The sequence below is a fragment of the Chaetodon trifascialis genome, chromosome 1 (assembly GCF_039877785.1).
Source record: "Chaetodon trifascialis isolate fChaTrf1 chromosome 1, fChaTrf1.hap1, whole genome shotgun sequence".
NCBI lineage: Eukaryota > Metazoa > Chordata > Actinopteri > Chaetodontiformes > Chaetodontidae > Chaetodon > Chaetodon trifascialis.
In genome coordinates, this window is record NC_092056.1 from 1,734,346 (window position 1) to 1,747,727 (window position 13,382).

Here is a 13,382-nt window from a genome sequence, read left to right on the forward strand (position 1 = left end):
GACATTCTTTTAGCTGCTGATACGAGCGAAAGTGCAATTTTAATCCTAAATCTAACAGCAGCATTTGACACAATAGATCACAGCATTTTAATTAATCGTCTGTAGACGTGGGTTGGCATCATGGGCCCTGCACTCAGCTGCTTTCATTCGTACCTGTTAGATCGAACCACCTCCTCCAAAGCTGTGGCTGCCTGTGGTGTACCGCAAGGTTCAATTTTAGGTCCACTTTTATTTTCTATATACATGCTACTACTTGGGCAGCTTACCTGTCGCCATAAAGTTTCTTTCCATTCCTACGCGGACGTCACACAGATTTACCTTCCGTTAAGACCTGACGACCCTGCAAACCTAGCTGCTGTGTTCACCGTTTTAAAATGTTGGATGCCCCAAAACTTTCTTCAGCTCAATGAATCAAAAACAGAAATTTTGTCGTTCACTCCCCCACATTCCACCTTTCCCACGGAAAACACCCTGAGCCCACTGTCCACGTACATCCAGCCCACCTTCCAACCCCACATTAATGAACTGGTCCAGTCCTGCTTCTTCCAGTTACGCACCATCTCCAAAATCAAACCCATGCTCTCACGCACCAACCTAGAAAAAATAATACACTCCTTCATCTTTTCAAGACTGGACTACTGCAGCTCACTCTTCTCCGGCATAAACAATAAAACACTCTCTCGCCTCCAACTGATCTCTTATTTTATTGTATTGTAATTTTTTTTTTATCGCTTTCTCTTTGTCTCCTTTTTTTAGAAATTGATCTTACCTTCTTACTCTTGACCTTCTTATTCTCCTTCATCTTTTTATTTTATTTTGCTCGTGACCTAAGCACGCTCAGCCTGTTCACTGGCCCTCTGCTCTGTAAAGCACTTTGTAAACCTTGTTTTTAAAGGTGCTATATAAATAATGTTATTATTATTATTGTGTCAGCGGCTGTGCTAATGCTAACGCTGCTATGCTAACACACAAGGAGGATGTTTAGTGTGCAAACGTTCAGGGGATGTTTCACGTCTTCACTCTTAGTGCTGTGTGCTAAAGTTGCTAATCAGTGCTAACCAATGAGCTGAGGCTGAGGGCGGAGTTGGAGGTTTTTCAGGTTTTGGTCAGTTTGGTTGGCGCAAGGTGAAAAGTGAGGGGATCATTCATGACTTTTTTTATGTTTTCAGACACATCGTTCTGCGTGATTTTGCCATAATTTTGCTTAAACAGCTGCTTTTTAATATGATGCTTGTGTGTAAGAAGAGGCGAGTGTGCTGCTTCACAAAGTTCATCATGTGGACGGTTCGTCTCAGAATGAGGTGATAATAAAGTTTACTTGATATTGAAGCGTTCTTTAGATCTAATGTGGTCTTCTTCTCTGAAGTTAACCTGTAACGTGATGAAGCTCCACCTCGCTTCCTCATCACCTGTGTCTGTGTGTGTGTGTGTGTGTGTGTGTGTACTTGTCGTGTAATATGTGTGTTTTCCATCTTCTGCTGTTGTTTGTCACTGATCTGTAAAGTGTTCAGAGCCTCCGGGTGATGAAGCTGAAGATGAAGCTGAAGCTGAAGTTGACACCACTCCCCTGAGCTATGACAACTTTATTGAGTTTAGGGCTGGAAACAAAAGAGCACCAAGCAGCACTCGACACGCAGACTGTACGTGACGTACAGTTTGGATCAGAGCTGAGGAAAGGACACGCGAGCGAGAGGAAGTCAAGCGGAACAAAGGCGGGAAAGCGTCATGGGAACACAAAGCGTCCACTTCTGATTGTCAACATGTCCTGTTATTGCTTCTTTGGGTTCTGGACCGTCGATCAGACAAAACGAGACATCTGAGGACGTCGTTTCGGCCTTCTGGACATTTTTCATTATTTGATGTTTTTGTAGGTAATGAAATCAGAATGAAAATAATCGTTAGCTGCAGCCCAGCAGTGAATATTCCCAGAAAGTCTTGCTGTCCAAGTTGAGACAGTCAGGGACACCAGAGGACACAGAGGGGATTTCCTGCCTAACTACTAGAACAATCTTTGGCATGCATGTGAATTAAGCTCGACACAACAAAAGGAAATCACAGTAATAATCACTAGTGTACAGTAAGTGTACGGCCGACACGCCACGCTGCCTACAGCACATACAAAAAGAGAAAACGTGGATCCTGAAGGATCTTTAAATACAGGAAATAAGAAACCATGTGTAAAAAGAGCAGAGCTGTACAGCCCAGACCGCCGTCTGTGTGCGACTTCTTCCCTTTGTGGGAGTTTATCAGAGTGATGAGCACCTTTTGTCCAGAGCCGTCTGTTTGCGCTGCAGACCATAATGTCCTCCGACGCGTCCTCTCTGTACAGGTGTGGCAGATCCACTGAATCCAGGTGTGACGTTCAGGGACTCGTCTCGTCTTTGGCAACTTTTCAGCATAACTCTGGTTTGAAGACAAATTTACACGAGTCACTTTTTCTTTTGTCCTCGGCCGTCTGTCCGTCCTCTGACCCGGGACGTAACAAAAGGACAGATCAGCGCACTGGGAGACGGTACACCTGTGTGCATACGTACACCTGTGCCCCCTCTGCTGACACTCGGATGAGGGCGAATTTACAAAACAACACTAACATGAAGAAGTGACACGAAAACACAGTTTGGATATAATACAGTGATGAAATATCAAACGGCAGTGCAACACACACGCGCACACACGCGCACACACACAGAAAACGTGTCCTCTGAATGCCCGTCTGCGCTCACCCATGAAAAAAATAAATTAAAAAGCTGATTTTCCACATTTTGTCCTTGTTCACAGTTTCCTGGCTGTGGGTGAACTGGGAGCACTGGTCCAGTGTCCGGTCCGGGTGCTGGGGGTCTAGAGCAGCGAGCTGGTGGGGCTGCCGGGCAGGGGGGGGCTGTGGCTGTGGGAGGGGCTGGGGCGCACGGGCAGCAGGTCGTAGTGGCTCGGGATGTGGCTGTTCCTGGGCAGGTCGTAGGGGTTCTGAGGGTAGCTGGGCGCCACGAGGCCGCCGGCGCCCTGCACGATGCTGATGGTCGGTTCTGAAAGAGGAAGAGGAGTTTGTTTAGTCTGACACGGGGCTGAAAGCAAACATAAACCCCCCCTCCGGCCTCCAGCGTACCCATGTCGTAGACGTTCTTGGCGGGTGTGGTGGCGGCGGTGGTGGTGGTGGTGGTGATGATGGCGGGGGAGCAGCAGTGCGTGGCGTGTTCGTGACGAGCCGGCGACTTCATCTCCACGTAGCTGCTCTCGGAGTGTTTGCACAGACCGGGCGGGTCGTTGATGGTGGCGTACGGGTTCTCGCTGTTCAGGGAGCAGGTGCTGGACAAGGAGCCCTTCATGTAGTCTGAAACACAAAGACAGGCGGCGCCGTTACCTGTGCGCTTGGCCACTCAGGTGAGCGCAACATGAATCAATAGCAAAGAGGCTCGAAGCTGAAAGTTTCCCAAACTGAAACATCTCCTGCGACGTGACGAACAGGACGTCTGGTTATCAGTCACCACCATCAGCATCAGCATCAGCTCTGACTCTGAAAGAACGACCTCAGCACTCTGCTGTGAGGCGAAGAGGCCGGCGTTCGTCTTCATTCTCCTTCTTCTCTCCGTGTGACGCTCACCCTGAAGCCTGATTGGTTCCCACTAAAGACGTAAATCTTTCAAAGTGTCTAAAAAATAAGCAGCTTCATTTTAAGGTTCAGTAATTCCCTAAAACAGCTGCTCACTGTAGCTTTTAGTCAAACAGGAGGAAGCAGCATCTGCTGGGGACTATTTTCAGGGGCGGATTAATCCACACTCAGTGCTGTAGTGAGCGTTTGTGGCTGAAGAAGAAAAATGAAGACTTTCACCAGACTGATCCTCTCACAGACACGTCAGAGAAATCAACGTCAACGTTCAGCAGCAAGTCAGGTGACAAACAGACGGCGAGCGAAGCTGCAGCTGAAGGAAACACGCAGGAAAACCAGCATTCAGCTATCGTGAAGGACAAGTTCTCCAGGTGAGGTTCAGGAGTGACGGGGCAGAGCAGGAGGAGGACACACAGAGGAGAGGACTCGGGTTCGTCCTGCAGAGACACAAACACACCTGTAAGCAGCTGATTGGTGCATGTCAACAGGTCAGTTTACACTCATTCAAGACGGAGCGTTCAGGTTCCGGCTGGGATACCTGAGCTCAGGTGAGTCACATCAGCTTCAGCTCTCTGAACTCTGCTCGTATCAGTACTTCACTTTCTACTCCACCATATATATATTACATGTATATTTAATATACATGCAGCACGAGTCACATCCACACACCAAGCTGAGGTTTAAATGCAACAGAGGCAGTCATTGGCTGAGGGAACTGTTCGAGCAAGAGGATTGGCTGAGGGCTCAGAGGTGATGAGGTCATACAGGCTGAGTCCACCTGACACTGTACCTCTGTAACGCGGCTCCACATGGTAGCTGTAACGCCGGTCGATGCAGTAAACGCCTGCAGGGGAAGAGAGAGAGGAAAGGTCCTGAAAGGTAGAAACGACCGGAACAAACAGAACGAACAGAACGAACGAACAAAACAAACAGAACGAACGAACAAAACAAACAGAACGAACAAACAAAACTAACAGAACGAAGAGAACGAACGAACCAAAAAACAGAACAAACAGAACAAATAAACAGAATGAACAAACAGAACAAACAGAACAAACAAACAGAACAAACAGAAAGAAAAGAACAAACTAACAGAACAAACAGAACAAACAAACAGAACGAAGAGAACGAACGAACAGATTCTTCACGCTGTTAAAGCACCTGAAACTCCTCTGAGACATTCTGACATCATTAGCGACTGAATTCTTGAGTTTTGGTAAAACGTGTGTGAAGTCACAGCGACCTTTGACCCCTGACATCAGCTGATTCTTGAGTTGAAGCAGATATTTGATCCAAATCTGAACATTTTGGAGATTTCACCCTGAGGAGAAGCGGAAACATGGCGGCTGTCTGCAGCTCAGAGGCATGAAAACAGAGAGAGGGAGAAGCTGCGACTGACCGAGCTCACCGAGGTTACAGTAGGCCCCCCACTCCGGAGCGCTGTTCCTGTGTCGCTTCTTCGTCTTCATCTGGACAAAAGAGAGAGACGACAAAATGCATGGAGTCGTGACGAAAACAGAATCCTCTGTAAAAAACAGCATGCTGCAGAAGAAAAAAGGATTCGTCCAGATGTGTGAGCAGATGTGTGTCAGCTCCTCTGTGGTGGTTTCTGATGAGAACAGCAGCAGATTTAATACTTCAAAAATCTTTGAAACAACGAGTCAGACGGACTAAAGCAGCTTCTCATCTCCAGCCAGGGCAGATTTCAACACAAGTTAGCAAGCTAACTACGCTAAAGCTAAAGCTAAAGCTAAAGCTAACTGCATCGCGGGCTGACGTTTTCTTCTTTCTTAAACATGACTTATAACCACACAAGCTGATGTAGTTAATAGTTTGTTCGTTAGCTTTAGGAGCAGTGTTAGCCGTTAGCATGTGGTCAGACATGCTAACAAGACAAACACACTGTTCAATCGCTATGATTGGATAACTGATGTCTGGGGGCGGGGTTTATCAAATGTTTTATTTACTCTTTCTTGTGTAAGAGGTCAAGTTACATTTTACAGTTTCTTTAACTGTGGCTGACAATAAAAATCCGAACTTGGAGAGGACAGTAAATATTAAAGCGCTGTTTCACCAAAAGATTTCTGTTTCTTCCTGTGAAAGCAGATTAATTCACCTCACTGGATTCAGCTGGAGGCAGAGACGTCAGAGACTCTGGAGGAGGCCAAAAAACCCAAAACTGACGCTTACATCTAAACGCTTTGAACAGAATAAATCCTGAAATCTGAAACGTCTCATGAATACTCAGCATCCTGCAGCCCCAGCTGTTGACAGCTTCCCTCCAGTACAAGTCAAGAAGGCCTTGAACGCACCTTGGCGGAGCTCCTCTTGTCTGGCTTGGCGTAGTGGGCGGCGTAGGTGCAGGGTCCCAGGGTTCGGTAGCTGGGGTTGGAGAAGCAGCGGCCTGCAGAGCTGTTACTGGGGGAGGACTCTGCAGAGGACAGCAGGCCTGTGCACTGCAGCCCTGCTGTCAGCACACACCAGCACAGCGACTTACAACTCTACCATCACCGTCATACACACACACGCACACACACGCACACACACACCTGACCACCTGACACAAGCTGGAAGTGACGCTGTTGTCCAAAGCTGCAAAACAAACAAGGAACTGCAACTGGAACCACGAGGGGGAGCTTCAGCCCTTCATTTCCTGCTGCTCAGGACGGTTAAGAGACACAGACGCTCATGACTGACAGATGATCTATTGTCCCGAGGATTAACCGAACAAACGTGTGCAGAAAATCACTTCCTGCCCTCCATCTGCAGTTCACGCCACAATAAAAGAGCAATGTGACATCATCTGCAAACAACTTTTTGAGCCTGTTGATCAAGAAAACAAAATATTTCAAGATGTTTCTTCAGAATTTTTCGACACATAAACATGAAAACAACAGTTCCAGAGAGAGAGAAGCACCTGAAGAAGAGAAGCACCTGAAGAAGAGAAGCACCTGAAGAAGAGAAACACCTGAAGAAGAAAAACACCTGAAGAAGAACCTGAAGAAGAGAAACACCTGAAGAAGAAAAACACCTGAAGAAGAACCTGAAGAAGAGAAACACCTGAAGAAGAAAAATACCTGAAGAAGAGAAACACCTGAAGAAGAGAAACACCTGAAGAAGAGAAACACCTGAAGAAGAAAAACACCTGAAGAAGAACACCTGAAGAAGAAAAACACCTGAAGAAGAAAAACACCTGAAGCAGAGAAACACCTGAAGAAGAAAAACACCTGAAGAAGAGAAACACCTGAAGAAGAAAAATACCTGAAGAAGAGAAACATCTGAAGAAGAGAAACACCTGAAGAAGAGAAACACCTGAAGAAGAGCACCTGGCAGGAGGAGCAGAAAAGCCGGCGTGTTACCTGAGAGCGAGTAGTCGGTGGAGTTGATGTGCAGCGCCGGCGTGTAGGTGACGCTCGGCACGTGGTGGCCTTTCTCTCTCTGCCGGTAGCGGAACCAGATCACCAGGCTGAGCATGGCCATGATGAGCAGCAGCAGGAAGACGATGCCCAGCACGGCGCCGGCCGACTGGCGCTCCGACGCCAGAGCCGGGCTGATCTTGGTGTAGGGGTTCAGTTCCTCCATCATCAGAGCCGCTGAGGGGGGACGGGAGGACAGGGGGGACAGACGGATGGACGGACAGACAGACGGCCGGACAGACAGAGTCTCAGTGCACCGAGCAGTCCTTTTCAAAATAAAAGTCCTCACATTTCACTTATCGCTGACTTTTTCTTTCACGCTGAGCCTCCTGTGTTACATATATTTACATTTACAACGAAAGCAGTTAGTCATCCACATCTTCCAGGTGCAAGTTCACCAATTTTCCATTAGCAATATTATTTTTATACTCCTTTCGTAAAGAATGTGCATCTACACAGCTGATTTTTATTTTGTATTTTAAATCTTTATTCTCCTCTGCGCCTCCTTTTCATTCCTGCTACTGTCGCTTCTGTCTGTAACGGCATCATTTCCCCGGCGGGGGTTAATAAACTTATATCTTAATCAAACCGGTGTTGGTTGATTTGAACTTGTGACACATTATTCCTCTAAATCTGTAATTAATCTGTGTGTTTGGCCGGAACGGACTAATTCTTCATCAGCTTATTACAAACGATGACTCCACCTGTCACAGTTCAACAAAATGGGCAACTGCTGCAGACGTGTCCGTCCATCAGGGGACTCTCTGTGCCTCCATCTGATCTGATCTTATCTTATCTGATCTTATCTTATCTTATCTGATCTTATCTTACCCTGGTCGCAGCGGATGCCTTTGAAGCCGATGCTGCAGTAGCAGGTTCCCGTCACGTAGTCGCAGGTGGCGTTGTTCATGCACTCGCACAGCTGCTGGCAGCCGTAACCAAACGTCCCCGCGGGACACTCTGGACGCAGGAGCACAGGTGGGAGATTATTTGGGTTTCAACGAAACACTTTCAATGACACTGACTTCTCCTGGATGTTGGAAACGTGACACTGTCTTCCTGCTTTGCATCATGCTCTTAATATCTGCAGTACTGGTTTCACTGGGTTTCTTCTGTCTGTGGGTGACGGATAAAATCTCTTTACATGTAATTTGATCTTGTGCTCATAATGTATATCATGATACACATTTTCTTGAAAAGTCAGCGAAGAGCAGCTGATAAAATCACCAGGCGTCTGTTTTTGAGTCATCCAGCAAATAAAATGTCTGGAAAATTGAATTTTATCGCATTGATGTCAAAAATCAAAAGCAGTGCTGCTTATTGTGAACATGGTTCACCACAGGGAGGGACACCACAGTACTGCAAACAGTACTGCAAACAGTTCTGCAAAGTCTTCTCAGAGTACGTCATTTGATCTCCTCCCGTTTTATTCCACTGAAATTCATTTTAATATGTGAGAGGAGATTTTCATTAATGCTGAAATATGACGTAATAAACAGCATCATGTCGTCGTTATTTTGTCACTGAAGAATAAAAAAACATCTGAAAGCCTCAAACAAGCCGTTGACCTTTCACCCTGCATGCTGCGCACACACACACTCACTGAGCTCGCAGCTCTGTCCGATGAAGCCCGTCCTGCAGGAGCACTGTCCGCTGATGTGGTCGCAGTCCGCCCCGTTCTGACAGCGACACACTTCGGCGCACTGAGAGCCGTAGAAACCCGTCGGACAGCCTGAGGACGAAACGCAGCGAGTCCTCACACCTTCAGCATCAGCTGTTCTCTCTTCAAACTCCAGAGATGATCCGAAGCTGGAGGCTGGAGGCGCGTTTGGAAGCAGCTTTTCTGGCATCGGCTAATCTGCTCTGTCACAGCCGAACCAGCGTGGATCATCTCTGCAGATTGAACCCAGTTTGCATTTCAGGCAGATTTAAACAACTTCTGAGAGGACGAGTCAGTGTCCTTCCTGCTTTTCCGTTCTGCTGACTCATCAGGGAAGACGACGTTCACTCAGGAGGAAAACAAAGACGGAAACATCCAACAGACGAGACTCACGAGGACAAACAACACAACCCTGATGACGGGGAGGTCTGGACTCGACGCCAATAAACCAGAATCAGTCATCAATAATCAATCTGTTCACTGGAAGCAGTTTTCATTTATGAATCTCCTTCATCCTTCATGTGTTCACAGAGTGATGAACTCTCTCCATCCTCTGTGAGCGACTGAGCCTTTCCAGGACGCCCCTTTCATAGCCAATCACGATCCTCTCACCTGTCACCAATCAGCCTGTTTACCTGTGGAATGATCCAAACAGGTGTTTCTGGAGCGTTCCACATCTTTCAGTCTGTGAAACGTGTCGCCGCATCAGATATTTACAGAAACCAATGAAGCTGATGAGGAAGAACATGAAATATTTGTCCAAAAAGCATTTGCAAATTCTCTTTTCTGGATGTTTTACACGTTTACCCTGAAAAGGCTGCAGACATAAATCACAGCGATGTGCAGATTCCTGTTCTCTCCTCTTGGTTCGTTTGGAAAAAGTCTGTTTGAACGTGAACCTGAACGCCACACGTGTCCTCGGCCTGGACAAACGTTTCTGCTCAGGACATTAACGATGACAAATCAAAAACACGACTTGAAGAGGCGTGAGGCTACGTGATTACTGCATTAAACGAGTGGTGAAAGGAGGAGGGAGGAAAGGAAGGAAGGACTCAAAGGCGATGAAGGGATGAACGTCTTCAGGCGTGTAGTTTTTTTTATTTGCCACCAGATGGAAGTATAGGTGTGAGACATTCAAAGACAGAGACCTGCAGCCCAGAGTTCATCACTGTGTGTGTGTGTGTGTGTGAGAGAGAGAGAGAGAGAGAGAGAGACATACGCTGAGTACAGTAGAGTCCCGTCCATCCAGGGCTGCAGTCACACTCTCCGTCTGTGGCGCTGCACTGGGCTCCATTGTGACAGTTACATGTGTGGATGCAGTCTGGACCCCACGAGCCCTGAGGACACGCTGCCAATAACAACCAATAACACACACACACACACACACACACACACACACACACACACACACACACACACACACACACACACACACACACACACACACACACACACACACACACACACACACACACACACACACACACACACACACGTCAGTAGCCTGAGGACTGGACGTGGTCAGGACGGTCTGCACCTTCATTAGCTCCACATGTGATGGAGTGATTGTGGAGCTCCGCTCGGCGTACGATGGATAATTAATGTCACAGCCGACGCAGTAATTGCCTTTAAGTTTTTTTTCTCCGCGGCTGTCTCTGTCGACTCGAGTGCAGCGAGTGAATAAGCATTGAGGGAATTCATTTCAGCCGTCTCGTCTTTGTGAAACACAGAATCGAGGCGGTGAGCGAAGGAGAGGAGTGTGTGAAAGGTGGAGGGGGACTCACGTTTGGAGCAGTCGTCGCCGATCCACCCGGGGTAGCACTGACAGGAGCCGTCGATGGGGTTACACGTGCCGTTGTTGGTGCACAAACACGTCTCAGCGCAGGCTTTGCCGAACTTTCCACTGGGACACACTGCAGAGATGCACACACACACACGCACACACACAACATGTACAGTTACTTCTTATTAGCACTGCTCTTATACAGCACAGAGTACAAATACTCTTAGCATCAAAAGTACTCATTATGCAGAAAGGCCTATTTCAGAATAATATAGTACTGACTTCTAATTATTGATGCATGATTTTCATGTTGCAGCTGGTAAATCTGCGCTTCATTCTCGTTCTATGAACCGGCGCTCGAGTCTCTGGAGTCGGGTCGAAGCGCCTGACCGCCTGCAGGCGGACCGCGGTGACGTCAGATGGCTTCGTTAGCATTCAGAGAGGTTCAGCCTCTGCTGTGGTTGCCTTTATTGTTATTGACGGAGCAGATACGTCATCAGTTTCTACTGCGCCTCGAAGCTAACAACCGTTGCACGGTGTGACGGTGAACAGCGCTAAAGAGGTTTCAAAGGTCATCGATTAAAGAGACACCTTCAGGTGAGTGGTCCTGCTGTGATGGAGATGCAGATCTGTGCTGCGCTGGGCTGATGTGCTGAGCCAAGCAAAGCCGGAGCATGTGTCAGGAAAAGGGCGGCTGGTGGCCCGAGGTTAGAAGGTCTTCCTGAGCCTCTGGGTGCTGGTCTGGTGTGTCCTTCGAGCACCGTTATCGGGTGGTTGGGATTCTTAATGATCCTCTCGGCGCCTGGTGTTACGATCAGGATAGAGCACCACCTTTGGTATGCTCACCTGAGCGAGCACTGCAGGGCCTTACGGTCCCGTTCAGAGCTGATTCTGGACCTGGTGGCGACGTTCCCGGTCCGGATGTTCTCGAAGGTGCAGAGTAGAAGTTCCTCAGTATTTGAGGGTGTCTGAGGTGAAACACTGAGTCAGTGTGCAGTGACCAGCTCAGGCCCCCGGTGACGTGGACATCAAGGTTCTTGATGCGCAGCTCTGCTAATCTATGCTTCTAGATGTGGAATCATTTTGATTAAATCAAATGCTCATGAAACAGTGAATGAGGATGAAAAGAACTGGGTATGTAGCTGAATAAGAGTCCACAGTCTGACTTCAGCAGACATAATGTTCTCCATCTAAGTTTACATGTCAGCGTGCTAACGTCCATGTCATTAGTTTCACATATTTGCTCATAAACCAAAGAAGTGAAGATTAGCCTGATGATGGCGCTGTAAAGCCCACAAACACTACAGTTCACCCTGAGCGGAACCAAAGCTCAGAGGAACCATCAAACAGCTGTCAGGACATTTTACTTTGCAACACAAATGAGTCAAAAGAGTGAGAGGATGACCGAAGTCAGCAGGATTCAACCTCTGGAGAGCGTGAACGTCATTTCATCCAGAGGATATGGAGCATATGAACGGCTGAATGACGGACAGACAGACAGAGAAGTTAAGGCTTAGAAATGTAAAAGTAAGACCTCAAATGTTCAACCAGTGTGTTAATGAACCCGTGAACCAGCTTTACAGAAGCAGCAGCAGTCATTATACTACAGACATAGTATAATTACCTCCTGGTCTGCCATGACATTCATCTCTCTGTAACACTAACATGTGAGTGGACTGTTGCAGTATTTATTCTTTTTAGCCGTTTCTTTGTGTTTATGTTCTTTTGTGTGCGTTTCTGTTTTCTCTCTCTTTGAAAACTGTAATTAAAAGAAGTTTAGGCTGCAGAAAATGTGTAACTCTGAAGCAGAACATCATAATCGTACCTGTATCAGTATCAACAGTGTGTTCGACTCGAGCAAAGAGACGCTGAAATGCTGATGGAAAGCTGTTCTAAGAAGAATAAAACAGACAAAACGCAGGTTTGATGAAAGAAGTCGAAAAGTCGTCTGAAAAGTGTCTTTTCAGACGAAGCTTCGCTGACCTTCTCGGTCAACACGACACTCACAACAAGACTCATTTCAATCATCGTCGCTCCACTTCTTCTTGCATTCGACGAGACGTGAGCTTTTGTTGAGCTTCAGCCTGTCAGCAGCTTTCAAAGCTGCGTATTAAAGAGCCTGAAATGAATCCTCTCAGCTGATTGTTTCTGATGCGATGAGCGTCTCTGCTCGTCCAGCTGGAGGAAGCAAAGTTTCTTTCCTGGTTAATCACTTTAGGGAAATGCACACGCTGCTGCTTAAGGATGTAATATTTCTGCTTCTTCTGCTCAGGTTTCAGTGGATGTAGTCACACTGATAAAACACCGAGGCTCAGACACTGCAGTGTCAGACAGCCTGATGATATATTAATGCGCTCTGGGGCTTTTTGATTATTCCCAATTAACACGAGAGGACGCACTGCTGCGACGGCGTTCATATACCAATATAACGTTTGGTTTTAACTGAAATTTGTGAGTTCATTGAGTTAAACGAGTTAAAAGTATCTTGTAAAACTCGATAAACAGAAGCTGCACAGTGTTACTGTGCAGCAGAAAACCATCGTGCGACATTTCAAACAGCTCAAAGTGTAAAGTTAGAAATATTATGAGCTGGCATTTAACTTGACCTTCCCTCATGATAGCAAACTTTAAAGTGTTTAACGACTGTTTGCGCTGCATAATCAGGACAGCGCACAATAAAAGATAAAGAGAGCTTAAAGTAATCTTGGTAAAACATTACAGCCACACTCACTTTTATGAATGTGTGCCATTTCATCCTAATGCTAATGTTTGCTTGGTAAGATAAATACATTATATATACATGAGCTATGTAGAGATTCATTATTTTTACATTGCTCTTCTACGCTGATTTGCATTTTAGAACATCTTCCACCTGTTGCATGAAATGTATTGTGTTCATTAAAAGGTCTGTGCGGATAA

General features: G+C 46.7%; 1 protein-coding gene across 1 annotated transcript in view; it reads right to left on the minus strand.

The window, feature by feature from the left end:
• Nucleotides 1–2,735: 2,735 nt before the first annotated feature.
• Nucleotides 2,736–13,382, minus strand: part of LOC139350189 (multiple epidermal growth factor-like domains protein 11) — a 75,164-nt gene continuing 64,517 nt past the window's right edge. The window contains exons 15-24 of the mRNA XM_070991440.1: nt 10,465–10,593; nt 9,900–10,028; nt 8,624–8,752; nt 7,852–7,980; nt 6,964–7,197; nt 5,917–6,068; nt 5,004–5,073; nt 4,395–4,448; nt 3,104–3,328; nt 2,736–3,023 (exon numbers count right to left, since the gene is read on the minus strand). Of these exons, the coding sequence (XP_070847541.1) occupies nt 2,839–3,023; nt 3,104–3,328; nt 4,395–4,448; nt 5,004–5,073; nt 5,917–6,068; nt 6,964–7,197; nt 7,852–7,980; nt 8,624–8,752; nt 9,900–10,028; nt 10,465–10,593 (1,436 nt within the window). The 3' untranslated portion in view covers nt 2,736–2,838. The remainder of the gene's footprint in view (nt 3,024–3,103; nt 3,329–4,394; nt 4,449–5,003; nt 5,074–5,916; nt 6,069–6,963; nt 7,198–7,851; nt 7,981–8,623; nt 8,753–9,899; nt 10,029–10,464; nt 10,594–13,382) is intronic.